Source organism: Corythoichthys intestinalis, chromosome 16 (genome assembly GCF_030265065.1).
Source record: "Corythoichthys intestinalis isolate RoL2023-P3 chromosome 16, ASM3026506v1, whole genome shotgun sequence".
Taxonomy (NCBI): domain Eukaryota; kingdom Metazoa; phylum Chordata; class Actinopteri; order Syngnathiformes; family Syngnathidae; genus Corythoichthys; species Corythoichthys intestinalis.
In genome coordinates, this window is record NC_080410.1 from 22,408,250 (window position 1) to 22,423,475 (window position 15,226).

Genomic DNA, 15,226 nt, shown 5'->3' on the forward strand with positions numbered 1-15,226 from the left:
CAGGGTCTCCCTCAGAGGTCATGGGCCTTCCAGTAGGACAATGACCCGAAACACACTTCAAAAAGCATTAGAAAATGGTTTGAGAGAAAGCACTGGAGACTTCTAAAGTGGCCAGCAATGAGTCCAGACCTGAATTACTTACAACATCAGGAGAGAGATCTGAAAATGGCTATTTGGAGAAGGCACCCTTCGAATTTCAGAGACCTGGAGCAGTTGGCCAAACAAGAATGATCTAAAATTCCAGCAGAGCATTGTAAGAAACTCATTAAAGGATACCGGAAGCGGTTGTTCGCAGTTATTTTGTCTAAAGGTTGTGCTACCAAGTATTAAGCTGAGGGTGCCAATACTTTTGCCCGGCCTGTTTTTGAAGTTTTGTGTAAAATGATAATGATTTAAGTTATTTTTTTCATTCTCTTTTGTGTTTTTTTCATTGTAAGCAAAATAAATGAAGACATTACTATCAAAGCATTTGTAATTACAATCATTTTCTTGGAGAAATTGTGCATTATCTGACAAAATTGCAAGGGTGCCAATACTTTTGGCCAGCAGTGTAAGTCGCTATTTCGGTTAAAAACTTGATCCTGAATATATAGGTGATAATCTCTGCATTTGGTGATTTTTGTGCATGTGGCGTAGAATCAGAGAATTTTACAGCCATTTGAAGTTTGGTTATACTTATATATATATATATATATATATATATTTCATTAGGAAATGACTTTGAATTTTTTGATGCCGCTGCTATTGGAGTCTCACATATGCCTAAGGGAGGTGCCTGTCTTGGTTTTAGGTCGCTAGCGGCTTTGGTTTTGAAAATATTTTGAATTTTAAATTTTTGAAAATAGGCCCCTATATGGAGCGGCCCCACGCCCCGTTTCCTGCCAACTGATAGTGAAGTCTATGTTTAAGTCAAAGGGTACAAACTAATCAAATCATTCATAAAAACAAGTCATCTGATGAGATTTGACCGATATTTGAATGTCTGACCATTTTGTACTGGAATTTCAATCTTGTGTTTACACTGTCACTTAAAGCTTAATCTGGTTCCCATCTGGATTCCAACTCGGTTTGATGGTATGATTCACACAAGGCAAATGTCTTTAAATTAAAAAATGATGCGTTATCAAAAATCAGCTTTTTCTATTTTTGTGTGAAAACCTTCGTATTTGGTAATAGCATAATTAGGTTAACATGCAATACTAATCTCCCTGGTGGTGGTCACGGTTAGTTCAGGTCTTACCTGTGTTACTTGAGTCACTTTCTCAGTGACATTCTGTGTTCTGTCTTTGACTTTGCTAGGTGCGATGATTTCAATCTCGCCGGGCGATGGCGGTCTGACGCGGTCCGAGCCGAAGGTAAGCGTCACCTGGGGAATGCGCCCGATGGCTCGGTGCCTCATCAGGTCTGAGTCTGAAGTAGAATTTGTGCCGCTCGGCTTCAGATCTGGGCAAAGCAAAATAGGACCTTAGGGTTGCTTTCTGCTGGCTCGTTATTCTCTATTTGCTCTTAAACCAAGTACCAGAAAGTACTATTCTCTCTATGTGAACATAATTGATTTTGCCATGGTCTTAACGAACGGTTTCCGAAGACTCACTACTGTTATTCCGGGTTTCACCGGGCCCAGCATTCAATTCGGATTTCTTCCCGTCGATGTCGTCCAGTGAGGAGGCGCGTCGCAGGCTGCGGACACTGTGTCGTGAGCTGCTCCGGGATAAGGACCCCCGGGGTAATGGCAGGCCCGTTTCCAGGCGGTCTGTCAGCAGAGAGCGGTGCTTGGCTGAGGGCTGGGTGACATGGGTGGGCTGATCCAGGTCTTGTTCTATGAGGGCCTCTGTCTCGGACTGCATGCAGCTCTCCTTGGACGGGATGCGGAAATCCTTTAGGGGGACGTCCTCATTGTCGGGCTTCAAAACATACAAATCAGTATTAAATATATGTAGTGATGCCTTGAGATGATTTATCTCCGTAACCGCATTTATTTACTTGTGTGTGAAATGTGAATAGTATTAAGCTTGTAAATACATCACGTGGAATTCTCTTGGTTTTGTGTTTAGTTTGACAGTAAACAACTTCAACATTTTGAAGCCTTTATTGTGATCATAGGCTCACATTTGATCAAACAGGAGCTTCATGTGAAGTGAGTTTACTGGAGCCAGACACCGCTCATATCTCAAGTTTATGCTTCCAAGAGAGATAGAAAAAAAAATGTCCAAATGACAGCTTGTATCTTGAAAATTTCACTTTAAGGCCAGGTTTAACCAATTGTAACCAAAACAATACTGCAGTGTTTATCATTGATATTAACATTATTAACTGTAATATAGAAGAAAAACTCTAGTTTTATCTTACCATTACAGATGAAATAATATTTGCGAATTCCAGTCTTACCTTATCTACTAGTATATTCAGTTTGATGCGTAACATTTTTTTCTTCTACTTATATAGTTTTTTGTTGTTGAAATGCAATCCTTTCCTTAATGACATGCCTTTCTCAGATGTCATCCCAGCAGAAGTCATTTTTATTGCACTGATGTCTTTTTATACTTTAATGACAGCTAAAGTCTAAAGAAATGTCACCACGATCCTGAGTGTCTGTTCGGTCCTTTTCCCACCAACATTCAAAGTCATTGAAAGACTAATAATTTGCCTTTATGCTAGTTTGTTTGTTTTTGTTTTTAAACTTTATACTTGCAATATTTATATATACCGTATACTTTATACTTGCTATATATATGGCACAAAACACTCAGGTGACATGAAGTTCCGCTCTGAGACCCCCAAACCCTAACCGTAAAACACAACGCTATTGGAAAGCTTAAAATCAAAATTTTCTGGGGGAAGAAAATTTTTGAACAGGAGTGCATTTGAAAAAAAAAAAAAAAAAATTAAACAGCAAAACCCTAACTGAAGGTAAGAGCACGCGAGAGCATAATTAAAGACACCATGATTTTAATGAGGTATTATTGTTAATGTCGCCGAGCCGTGACGTCACATTGGGCTCCCTGCCGTTTTTCCACAGTGTCTTTAACTACGTAAGGTAGTGATTGAAATACACTACGACGTGTCAATGGAGAGTTTTAAATTAGAGATCTAGCCAAGGCAAAGTCTGAGTATGTTTTATGTGTATTTTGCATAGCTATTTTGATTGGTAATGCCAGTTCTCTTTGCAGTGAGCGCTTTTCTTTTTGTGAACATTATTTTTTTTTGAGATATAGATATATTATTTTTGTTGTGCTTTCACTAAATGATACTTTAGCGACTTAACTGTTCCGCCCAAATGCATGATGGGAAGTTGGGCAACCATGACTGTCAGTGGTGGCTGCAAATGGTATACAATATGTTCTGCGTTGTGTTCAATTAAGCGTGTTAAGAAAAAGATCGTCTCTTGCTCCGCACAAATGTATGATAGGAGGCTGGGCAAACATGACTGTTAGTAGTGGCTGCCAAAGATTAAGCCTATAAAAGGTGGGTGTGTCCACTCGCATTTCTCTGCCTTTTCGCTCTCAATGTGCTTAAACGTCGTCATTGTAAACTGTTTGAGGCAACGCGTGAACGGGTCATTCCATGCATGCGTTAATTGCGTCAAATATTTTAACGTGATTAATTTAGAAAATTAATTAACGCCCGTTAACGCGATAAGTCTGACAGCTCTAATGTATAATATAAACAAAAGCCTCCCTTTACCAATTACTTTTAAACTCAGCTCATTACGTACTGTATGTTAAAGAGAACATTTGTTCTCTGTACAAGTATACTTACTAATTTACTAATGGGACGCTGTAAAGCTGTATGTACAGTATTGTTTAAAAAGAGTTTGGAATACTGGTTAGCGTGAGGCTGAAAGACAAAGGAATGTGTGTGTGTGTGCGTAAATGTGTCCGATATGACAGAGTGTCTTTCCGGATTGGTCGCTCATGGATCCTGTCAGGAAGTGACATCCCTCAAAAAACACAGCAGAGACGTCCAAACACGAGCAAGCTACTCATTTGTTTTTCATTTATCTCTTTGATGACTTTCCCCATTTAAACAATTCACCGCAGCTGTTTAATGAAACTTTCACATGGAATTTCATGTGAGCAGACCACAAAAACGTAAGATTTTAGCTCCCTCTGAAGGAGAGACGAATTGTTTTTAGAAATTAAAACAGACAGTCAATATACAAATTTATGGTGTATACTGTAGAGCAGGGGTGTCCAAACTTTTTGCAAAGGGGACCAGAATCGATGTGGTAAAAATGTGGGGGGGCCGACCTTGGCTGACATCCTTTACGTAGAACAATATATTCATGCAAATTTTAGCAAGGCATTCTGTGTGTCACATTTGCTTTGTTATTATTTTTTGATTAATAATTTCCACAAAATCTTGCAACTAGCCTTTGTGGCGTTCTCTTTCATCTCTTGGGCTCTTGCGAAATACTGCTGCTGTAAAATTAAACTAGCTTTAAGTTACTTCAATTTCTCGCTACGTATCTTCCCTGTAATCTTGTCGTACATGTCATCTTGTCTTGTTTAGTAGTATTGCCTCACATCGAAGTCTTTAAAAACAGCGACTGTCTCTTTGCAAATGAAGCAGACACAGTTTTTGCGTATTTTAGTTTAGAAATAGTCCAATTTCCACCTATCCTTGAAGCGTCGGCCGTCACCGTCAACTTTCTTTTTTTTTTTTGTTGATTGTCGCCATTTTAGAAAATTGGGAGTAAAGGGTCACGCGGGGTAATGCTGCTGAGAGTGCTGCTGCCTTTTAGTGGGTAAATGAGGAGCAGCATTTAGTGTGTAAGCTACTTCATATGCTGGTAGCTGTACTGCTGACCAATTTATTAGGTCTGTGTGTGGGCCAGACATTATTGATTTTATTACACAGGCTGGGGGCCGGATGAAATTTGACCACGGGCCGCATTTGGCCCCCGGGCCGCACTTTGGACATGTCTGCTGTAGAGTATACCAAAGGTGCTCATTACGTTGATCGCAATCTACCAGTCGATTGCAATGCTAGTGTGGGTAATTAAAAATGTTTATTTATTTATTTATTTTTTTTTTTTTTTGCCCCCCGCCCCCCCCCAGCTGTGCTATTAAGGTAGATCGCGGGAAGTTGTCTCCTTGAAAAGTAGATCTCTTACCTGCAGGTAGTCCACTACCACACCTTCAAATTGATCTTTGGGAAGCGACTGCCGCCGCATTGGGCGTAACACTGGGAGTCGCATCTTTAACCTGCGATTCTGACCTGTAAGAGAAACAAGTTCCAGTAAAAACGAGAAAAAAAAAAAACACTAAAAATATGAGCTCGTAAACGTCCCCCCCACAAAAAAAAAAAAAAACGACCAAAGAAATGAGACAAAATGACCAAACTACAGAAAGCAATGAAAAAAAAAGTGATAAATATTAGATAGAAATTGACAGACAAGACAAAAGAAGGTCTCAAAATAAGTAAAAAAAAAAAAAAACTATAAAGGTGAAAAAACTGAAAATAAGAACAAATAAAACATATCAAGAAGAATCAATTAAAAATGACAAAAACAACAACAAATACAACGTAGTATAAAATACTTTAAAATTAAAAAAATAATAATAATGAACAAACTAGACAAAATAACGAAACGAGAATAACGAAACCAATAAATTTAAAAGAAAAAAGCCTAATTGTGCCATGAGATATGAGTTGAATTTGCACTCGTAATTTAAAACAATCAACGAGTTAACCCTTTCAGGGACAGTGGTTACGCCAGAGGACATCTCTTCAAATGTTATCATTGGCTTAACTCAGTACTTCTCAAATAGTGGGGCGCGCCCCCCTGGGGGGGCGCAGAGCAATGCCAGGGGGGGCGCATGTGACCTCGGGGAACATGTTTTTTTTTTGCCATACTGGAATAAAGTGTACTTGCACATCCACTCAGTAGGTGGCAGTGGCGCTCTCATTTTCAGAGTGCGCGCAGTATTTTTGAACTAAGGAAGAGCACTGAGCACACACAGACAACAGATATGAAGAGCAGTGTGCCACCGCCGTTTTCGAAAGCCGTTTTCCGACCGGACTCACTCACGCAGCAACCCACTGTCTTGTCCGGTTCTCACGTCGCCGCCCGAGAAGTGCCGTTTTCGGCTTGGGATCGTCACGACGACCGCCCTCACCTACGGTTCTACCTCGGCCGCCGTGAATGCGCTTTTTTCGTGCCGTTTGCCTTTTAGCTTTGACTTTTAATACAGTGGGTGATGATGAAAGACCACTGTTTACTGTGTCTAAAAATAATTATAGCAGACAGCCAGAAGCCAAATCAATTAAAACGCCACTTAAAGACATTAGACCCCAATCTCATTGTTAAGCCGCTTGATTTTTTCAGTGAAAACGTGCCGAATATTGCCAACAATCGTCCTGCTTTGTCAGTGTTATATCAGTAAGCTAGTGAGCATTGTTAGCATGCTCATTGCAAAAATAACTCCACACCATTGCAAAGGAGGTAAATACTGTGAGCAGCAAAAATAAGAACTGTCCTGTCCAAGGACACTTTTTAAAAAATTTTATTCAGATTTGTTTTTTCGGTCAAATTTTTTTGGCACATTGTCCTCATGAGTGAATGTTTCTAATCAATTTTAATTTGTTATTATTTACTGATTTTATGACATTTTATTTTTCTGTATCAAATGGTCAAAAATGTACCTTGAGTGTATTTTTTAGTTTGGCTGTGATTTTTTTTTTTTTAAATTCAGGCAAATTGATGCACGTCAAGTCTTCTCTGTTACAAACAAAACAATGTTAATAAAGTTATACTTTATTATAAGTTGATCTACGTTACTTTTTTTCTTTAATAGAAAAAAAGGACACAATGTTAGGCAGATGCGTATTTATAATAGTAATTTTATAGACAAATGATACTATTTACAGTGGCGGCAGAGAGTTTGGGGGGGCGCGAAACATTTACGTCTTCCTTGGGGGGGCGTGACAGAAAATAATTGAGAAGCACTGGCTTAACTCATTCACGGCTAGCCAGCTAGTCACAGAGTATGTGTTGTGGTAGTTAATAAAAGAGGGAAATTGATATTGAAAACACTGTTTGATGGCAAAAGACGTCTAATCCATTTCAACTGGCAGATCGCTTCCAGCTCCTGCGAGTTGAAATGGATTGGGCGTCTATTGTCTTCAATGGCAGACAAAAAGTTGAGCTATGAGAGGTCAAAAAAATAAAACAAAAAATTAAAAAACAAAATAAGAAAAAAAAAAAGAGCAAAATACACACATGTCACACTTACTTTAATTTGTCCTTATTTTTTCCCCCCAATTTATTACAATTTATTTTCTTTTATTTTTTGAAGTTTTATTTGTTTTATTTTATTTTGAATTATTTATATTTTGTATTACTCATGGCTTTTTAAATTTTGTGGGTTTTTTATGACTATTCATATGCAGTAATTGATTTCTTATCTCAACTGCTCCTTCAATTACAACACTGCAACACTAATACTACATATGGATGTCCACAAGGTTGCCCCGCAGGCCACGATTGGTTCCTAGGCCGCAAGTTTGAGATCCCTGGGAGTGAAATCAAACAGCTAAAAATCTCTTTCTTGTTCACAATCCAAAACACACAAAAAATATCAGCGATAAAATAGCTTTTATTTGGAAGAACTCCTAAATTGGGTTGTCAGATAGAAAATGGCAAGTACTCACAGTAGAGCCAGCCCTGGCTGACTCGCTGCCTCAGTCCAGACTTCTTGATTGTGGGGTCCACAAGCTCCTGGAAGTCCAGGATGAACATGATAACAACACCTTCCTCATTCTTCACCGGAACGATGTCCACCATGCACGGCCTGCACGTTCCTGTCATTAAAGAGACGTCATGTATCATTAGAAACTATAACAAATAAATAGCAAAGGATGTGATGAATAGCTTGCTATGTTTTGTGCTACCTTCCTTGGCGTAGTAGAGGATCTCCACCTTGCGCTCTTCGGAGCCCAGCAGGGCCTGAGCTAGCTGTGCCAGTGCGCTCTTCATGGTGCCGGGTCCCACCAGAAACTGGCAGGTGCAGGACTGCTGCATGATCTCGGCTCGCGTGAAGCCGAACATCTGGCAGAAGGCCTCATTGCAGTAGATGATGCCGCAGTTTTTCATCTGCGCGTTGGCAATCACGAACTTGCGGTCTGATGGCACCACATGTCAAGATATTGAGTTTATTTGAATAACTCTTTAACATTATATGTCAATTTTTGTTGTAAGAAGAGCATATTGGTCAAGTGCTGTTTTACATATGAATGTGACAGTCAAATGTTATGTCAGCTTGCTGACAGGGTGGACATTTCTTGTCAATATAGGCATTTAATAAAGACGTTTTCACTTAACATGATTCAGCTGGCAAGCAGATTGTGTACTTGTTAGGAAACACATTAAACTTCTGATTAGTGGTCTGATTTATATGACATTCTGCCATGACAGGGTGGATTTGTTTACGGCTTCCAAATAAAACTCAGCTTCGACTAAATAAAAATACTGTGCTGGTCTCAATGTCACAAAAACCAGCACACTTGTTTTTGGCTCCTGATACTGAAACCGATGTACCGATACCATTTTGATAAAAATAATACCCCCCCCCCCCCTTTTCATATCAGAAAAATACTGCATACTCACTTGACTGTAAAGTAATTGCTATCATGGCTTGATCAGGAACTGCTTAACTCATTGTCTACCATTGATGGCACTAGACGACCAGTAATTGGTAAAGTGGGAGGAATGGCAGCGAATGAACACCCTACCACTTTAAATGGATTGGATGTCTAATATAATATAACATATAACAATATAACATTTTTATTCTTTACTTAATTGGCTGCCATTGACAGTGCTGGATGTCCAATCTATTTAAAGTGAGAGGGCTAGGAGTGATTGAATGAACGTTCATTTAGTCATTTTGTGCCATATCGATAGCAACACTAGCTAAAATGAAGGAAGCACAATTTCCTAAACATTGTATCAATATGTGTGCAAATGTTTGATCACTTATAACGAAACCTGAGAATTACAGTTGTGTTCAAAATTATTCAACCCTCACAGTGGATTTGTGGTTTTGGAAGTTTGACATTTATTTTTCATCTTGTTTACTAAACACGTCAAATAATGACATGTAAAACAGACAAATACAACTGAAAGAATAAAAATATTTTGGGGAATATTCCAGTTAATGGCCTTTCTGTGATTACCTCATTGACAAAATTATTCAACCCCCCTAACCCATAGTTCAAAAACGTGAAATAAACCAAATAAGTAGATCAGTTTTGGATTCCGCACACAAATTAGGTCCACCACTCTTAAGAACAAAGGTTTCCATCAAGTGTTGTCAAACAGCTGATGGAAACATCTGTACAGTGGTATGAAAAAGAATCTGAACCTTTTGGAATTTCTCACATTTCTGCAAAAAAAATCACCATTAAATGTGATCTGATCTTTGTCAAAATCACACAGATGTAAATACAGTGTCTGCTTTAACTAAAACCACCCAAACATTTATAGGATTTCATATTTTAATGAGGATAGTATGCAAACAATGACAGAAGGGGAAAAAAGGTAAGTCAACCATCACATTTAATATTTTGTGACCCCCCTTTGGCAGCAATAACTTCAACCAGATGCTTCCTGTAGTTGCAGATCAGTCTGGCACATCGATCAGGATTAAACTTGGCCTATTCTTCTCTACAAAACTGCTGGAGTTCAGTCAGATTCCTGGGATGTCTGGCATGAATCGCTGTCTTTAGGTCATGCCGCACCGTCTCGATGGGGTTAAAGTCTGGACTTTGACTTGGCCACTCCAGAACGTGTATTTTGTTCTTCTGAAACCATTCTGAAGTTGATTTACTTCTGTGTTTTGGATCATTGTCTTGTTGCAGCATCCATCTTCTTTTTAGCTTTAACTGTCTGACAGACGGCCTCAGTTTTTCCAGCAAAACATTGTGATAAACTTTTGAATTCGTTCTTCCATTAATGATTGCAAGTTGTTCAGGCCCTGAGGCAGCAAAACAGCCCGAAATTATGATGCTTCACGGTGGGGATGAGGCTTTGAGGTTGGTGAGCTTTTTCATTTTTCCTCCACACATGACATTGTGTGCTACTCCCAAACAATTCAACTTAGGTTTCATCATTCCACAAAATATTTTGCCAAAACTTCTGTCCAAGAGCCTTTTTTGCGAACATTAAACAAGCAACAATGTTTTTATTAGACAGCAATGGCTTCCTCTGTGGATTCGTCCCATAAACACCATTCTTGGCCAGCTTTACATATAGTGGATGTGTGCACAGAAATTTTGGACTGTGCCAGTGATTTCTGTTGCCATAGTTTTACATATAGTTGATGTGTGCACAGAAATATTGGACTGTGCCAGTGATTTCTGTTAGGCTTTAGCAGACACTCTAGGGTTCTTTTTTTACCCCTCTGAGTATTCTGCGCTGAACTCTTGGCGTCATCTTTGGTGGACGGCCACTCCTCCGTAGAGAAGGAACAGTGCCAAACTCTCTCCATTTGTAGATAACCTCTCTGTCTGTCGATTGATGAGCATCCAGACTTTTAGAGAAGGTTTTGTATCATTTCCCAGCTTCATACAAATCAACAATCCTGGATCGCAGGTTTTCAGACAGCTTTTTGGACAGATTCATAATACACATCAGACAGTGCTCCTCATCAAGACAATCCTTACCAGGTGTGTGTTTTATAGTGGGCAGAGCAGCTTTTAACCATTCATCAGTGATTGGGCACACACCTGACTTAAATTGTTTGGTAAAAATTAGTTTCACTTGCTCTTTAGGTGTCCTTAGGCAGAGGGTTCACTTACTTATATTTCCCCCTTCTGCCATTGTTTGCATACTATCCTCATTAAAATATGAAAACCTATAAATCTTTGGGAGGTTTTAGTTAAAGCAGACACTGTTTTTACATCTGTGTGATTTTGACAAAGATCAGATCACATTTGATGGTCATTTTATGCAGAAAAGTGAGAAATTCCAAAAGGTTCAGATACTCTTTCATACCACTGTAGATGTGAACGGAACCCTTATAAGCAGCAATTAAGAATATTTAAAAGGACTGTGACACATGGCTCTTCTTGGCAGTTAATGACATCTTTACAACATGGTGAAGTCCAAGAAATGGTCAAAAAAGTTCCGAGAGGAAGTCATTTCACTCCATAAGCAAAGATATGGATATAAAAAGATGGACTAAAAATTTCATGAGACACAATTGGGAGTCTGCAAGTTTAAAGCTAAAGGCACAGAGGAAACGCTCCCTGGGCGTGGTCGAAATAGGTTACTGTCTGCAAATGCTGTGCGATTAATGAAGTGAAAGGTGGAGAAAAATCCCTGGGTGACAGCTGAGGAACTATGACAGGACATGTCATACTGTAGGTAGGTATTTAGGTGTCATCCAGACAATAAGACACACACTGCGAAATGATTGCTTCTGTGCAAGAACTCCCAGGCACACCCCACTGCTGACAAACCACAAAGATTTTGAGATACTGTTCTCTGGAGTGATGAGACCAAACTGCAACTTTTTGGGCCAATGGATCAACGGTGCGTATGGAGGAGTAAGAAAGAACACCCTACCTACTGTGAAGTAAAGTGGGGGGGGGGGGGGGGGGGGGTCAGTCATGCTCTATTGTTTGATTTTTAAAGAATTTATTTGCAAATCATGGTGGAAAATAAGTATTTGGTCTATACCAAGAGTTAATCTCAATACTTTGTTATGTACTGTTTGTTGGCAATAACGGAGGCCAAACATTTTCTGTAACTCTTCACAAGCTTTTCACACACTGTTGCTGGTATTTTGGCCCATTCCTCCATGCAGATCTCCTCTACAGCAGTGATGTTTTGGGGCTGTCATTGGGCAACACGGACTTTCAACTCCCTTCTCACCCCGTGGCGTCAAAATGATAACAAGAACGGGGAGCAAAAATCCCAGAACCACATGGGGGGACCTTGTGAATGACCTACAGAGAGCTGGGATCACAGTAACAAAGGCTACTATCAGTAACACAATGTGCCGCCAGGGACTCAAATCCTGCACTGCCAGACGTGTCCCCCTGCTGGAGCCAGTACACGTCCAGGCCCGTCTGCGGTTCGCTAGAGAGCATTTGGATGATCCAGAAGAGGACTGGGAGGATGTGTTATGGTCAGATGAAACCAAAATAGAACTTTTTGGTAGAAACACAGGTTCTCGTGTTTGGGGGAGAAAGAATACTGAATTACATCCGAAGAACACCATACCCATTGTGAAGCATGGGGGTGGAAACATCATGCTTTGAGGCTGTTTTTCTGCAAAGGGACCAGGACGACTGATCTGTGTAAAGGAAAGAATGAATGGGGCAATGTATCAAGAGATTTTGAGTGAAAATCTCCTTCCATCAGCAAGGGCTTTGAAGATGAGACGTGGCTGGGTCTTTCAGCATGACAATGATCCCAAACACAAAGCCGGGGCAACAAAGGAGTGGCTTCGTAAGAAGCATTTCAAGGTCCTGGAGAGGCCTAGCCAGTCTCCAGATCTCAACCTCATAGAAAATCTGTGGAGGGAGTTGTCCGAGTTGAGAAGTCCGTGTTGCCCAACGACAGCCCCATAACATCACTGCTCTAGAGGAGATCTGCATGGCGGAATAGGCCAAAATACCAGCACCAGTGTGTGAAAAGCTTGTGATGAGAAAACGTTTGGCCTCCATAATTGCCAACAAAGGGTACATAACAAAGTATTGAGATGAACTTTTGGTGTTGACTTATACTTATTTTCCACCATGATTTATAAATAAATTCTTTAAAAATCAAACAAAGTGATTTTCTGTTTTTTTTTTCCACATTCGGCCTGTCATGGTTGAGGTTTACCCATGTTGACAATTACAGGCCTCTCTAATATTTTCAATTGGGAGAATTTGCACTATTAGTGGTTGACTAAATACTTATCTATATAAGTGTAACACCATTTAACACCATTTATTTGCCCCAATGTACATTTTCATGATGAGTTCATGACTATGATTAAGACACCAAAGGAACTTGTAGTAATATAATGGCGTTTCCTAGAGATAGTGCCCAAGCTTTGGTTATTAGAAGCATATATATATATATATATATATATATATATATAGTCAACAATCATGTGGAGTGGAACTAATGAGTGGAGCTTTCCAGGCTGCTTAGCGTCACCGTGACTCCTGAGAGGCCACGAGAGGAGCAGCTGGACAATAACACAGACTTGGCTGGAAACGTCACCGCTTCTGTGCATGTACAGTATATTTGTGTTCTATCGGAGTACTGCACAATATTGAGTGATTTGCATTCATTCGTGTCATTTCATTTAGTGCATTTCAGGATGAATGTGCATTTTCTTTCACTTTAACTACACTAAATAGTAAATACACTAAATAATACGACTCTACAGTACTCCTACTCTATAATTATGCATGGGCAATAACAGAAACATTTTCAAAAGCATTGTTATTAACATTATTTACAGTATTATCAATTTCGTTTCACGTTTTTTTTTATTGCTTTTCTTTTCATTTGTTAAAACTACAAGGTAACCTTATCTTTATTTATCAATGTATAATACATTGGCCCTGACTAGCTTTACAAGAGTTGACTATTTGTGCATTTTGTATTTGTCACACTTTTATTGAAATAAATGAGCCATTTATGTATTTAAAAGTTTATTTTATACACACACACGAACACACACATCATAGCTTGCCATTTCTGCTTCCTTTGTAAAATTCAATATGTCCCAAGCAGGTGAGCATGCTGCTTAGCAACCGCCAAGTGGCAAGGGGGGTTTCAAAATGCCAATATGAGCAGCAGAGGAACATGTAATGTGGCACAAGAGGCACAAGGGTATTGTGGGTAGCCAGAACAACATTGTGATAAAAGACAAGCGCATGATTGAAGTTGGCAGTTAAAAAAGCTGAAAACAGAACGGGCCAACCCCGACGGTCGCTGGGGTCGCGAACGCCTCAACCTTCAATAAGAGCCGCAATATTAGCCTTAGCACACTTATGTCAAATGTCTGTGTTGCGTGTTCATTTGGCACCTCGTTAGGACTCTTCAGCGTTTAATCGTGGCATATTTTTACGACAGATTCAGATATAATCGGGTAAAAAATGTGTGACTTCATGAATTTGAGTGTGGTTTTACATTTTCTCAGTTCTGACACGTTTTGAGATATTTGTTATTTCAAGTTTAAGCAATTTTAGCAATTTATATTACTGTCATTTCTCAATGGACTCAGACTCATGGGAAGAACACAATGTGTAACTTCAGCGGCTTGAGGGGGAAATCACTTTTCCCAGTCTCTACACATGTTGATTCAAAAACAGTCATAGGATTTTCAACATCTCTCAGCAGTTAACAACAGTGTTATTTATCTTCTCACTAGAGCTTCTTATTACTTATCTCAGTCCTGATATGCCTTTTGAGATATTCGACTTTCAAACATTCTCAACATCTTCAATTAATTATAAGTGTACTTACATTTTTGCATCTCGCAGAAATGTTTTGTTTTATTTAAGGTTGCAAGGTTTCAAACATGGTAGGAAACTTACTTTGCTCGTCGAATTTCCTGATGATGGTGTCGAGATAAGTGTTCTGGAGGGCGACGTGACCTCGTCTCACGGGCATCTTGACAGCGACGAAGATGACAACACATCCACCTTCCCGCAAAAACTAAATCGGCATCAGGAAGCGCCAAATTTGAAGTCTAATTCACAAGACTGCACGTGGAAAACTGAAGAAGGATAAGGATGAAGATGCTGATGCTGATGCTGCCAGGAGGATGTAGATAAAGATGGTAAAGGCTGGTTGCCAGGGTGACAGAGAATGCAAGATGTCACACGCTGATTTAAAAATAAAAAATGGAGGAAAAGTGCACTATAGTGCAGTTGATTTCAAACACTTTAGTGACAATTCAATTTGGAAAAAAAAAGATTTGAAATGACACACAAGAAGTTGGTGCCTTTTGTTTACCAACATTCTCCATCAAGTTTGTATGCTAAGAAAGTACGCAGATGAACAAGAAGCTCATGTCGGCCCAAAATTGGTCCCATCTACTCTATGCTGCTTTCCACCGTCTCCCGCGGGTCCACACAAGCCACCTTGTCAAGCCAGCAAGGACGCAGAGGAGGGGAAATGGCATGCAGTCAGCCTTTCAAAATAAGAGTGCGCAGATCGACATGTCTCTACCCCAAGTTTGGAACCCAAAATGCGATCTAAGCAGGTCGG

General features: G+C 39.7%; 1 protein-coding gene across 3 annotated transcripts in view; it reads right to left on the reverse strand.

Annotated features, from left to right (window-relative positions):
• kcnh6a (potassium voltage-gated channel, subfamily H (eag-related), member 6a) overlaps positions 1 to 15,067 on the reverse strand; it is a 69,357-nt gene extending 54,290 nt beyond the window's left edge. For all 3 annotated transcript variants that reach the window (XM_057817115.1, XM_057817114.1, XM_057817113.1), the window contains exons 1-6: positions 14,551 to 15,067; positions 7,897 to 8,127; positions 7,657 to 7,806; positions 5,117 to 5,220; positions 1,595 to 1,904; positions 1,241 to 1,443 (exon numbers count right to left, since the gene is read on the reverse strand). In XM_057817115.1, coding sequence (XP_057673098.1) covers positions 1,241 to 1,443; positions 1,595 to 1,904; positions 5,117 to 5,220; positions 7,657 to 7,806; positions 7,897 to 8,127; positions 14,551 to 14,626 — 1,074 coding nt within the window. In that variant the 5' untranslated portion in view covers positions 14,627 to 15,067. The remainder of the gene's footprint in view (positions 1 to 1,240; positions 1,444 to 1,594; positions 1,905 to 5,116; positions 5,221 to 7,656; positions 7,807 to 7,896; positions 8,128 to 14,550) is intronic.
• Between the last annotated feature and the right edge of the window lie 159 nt (positions 15,068 to 15,226).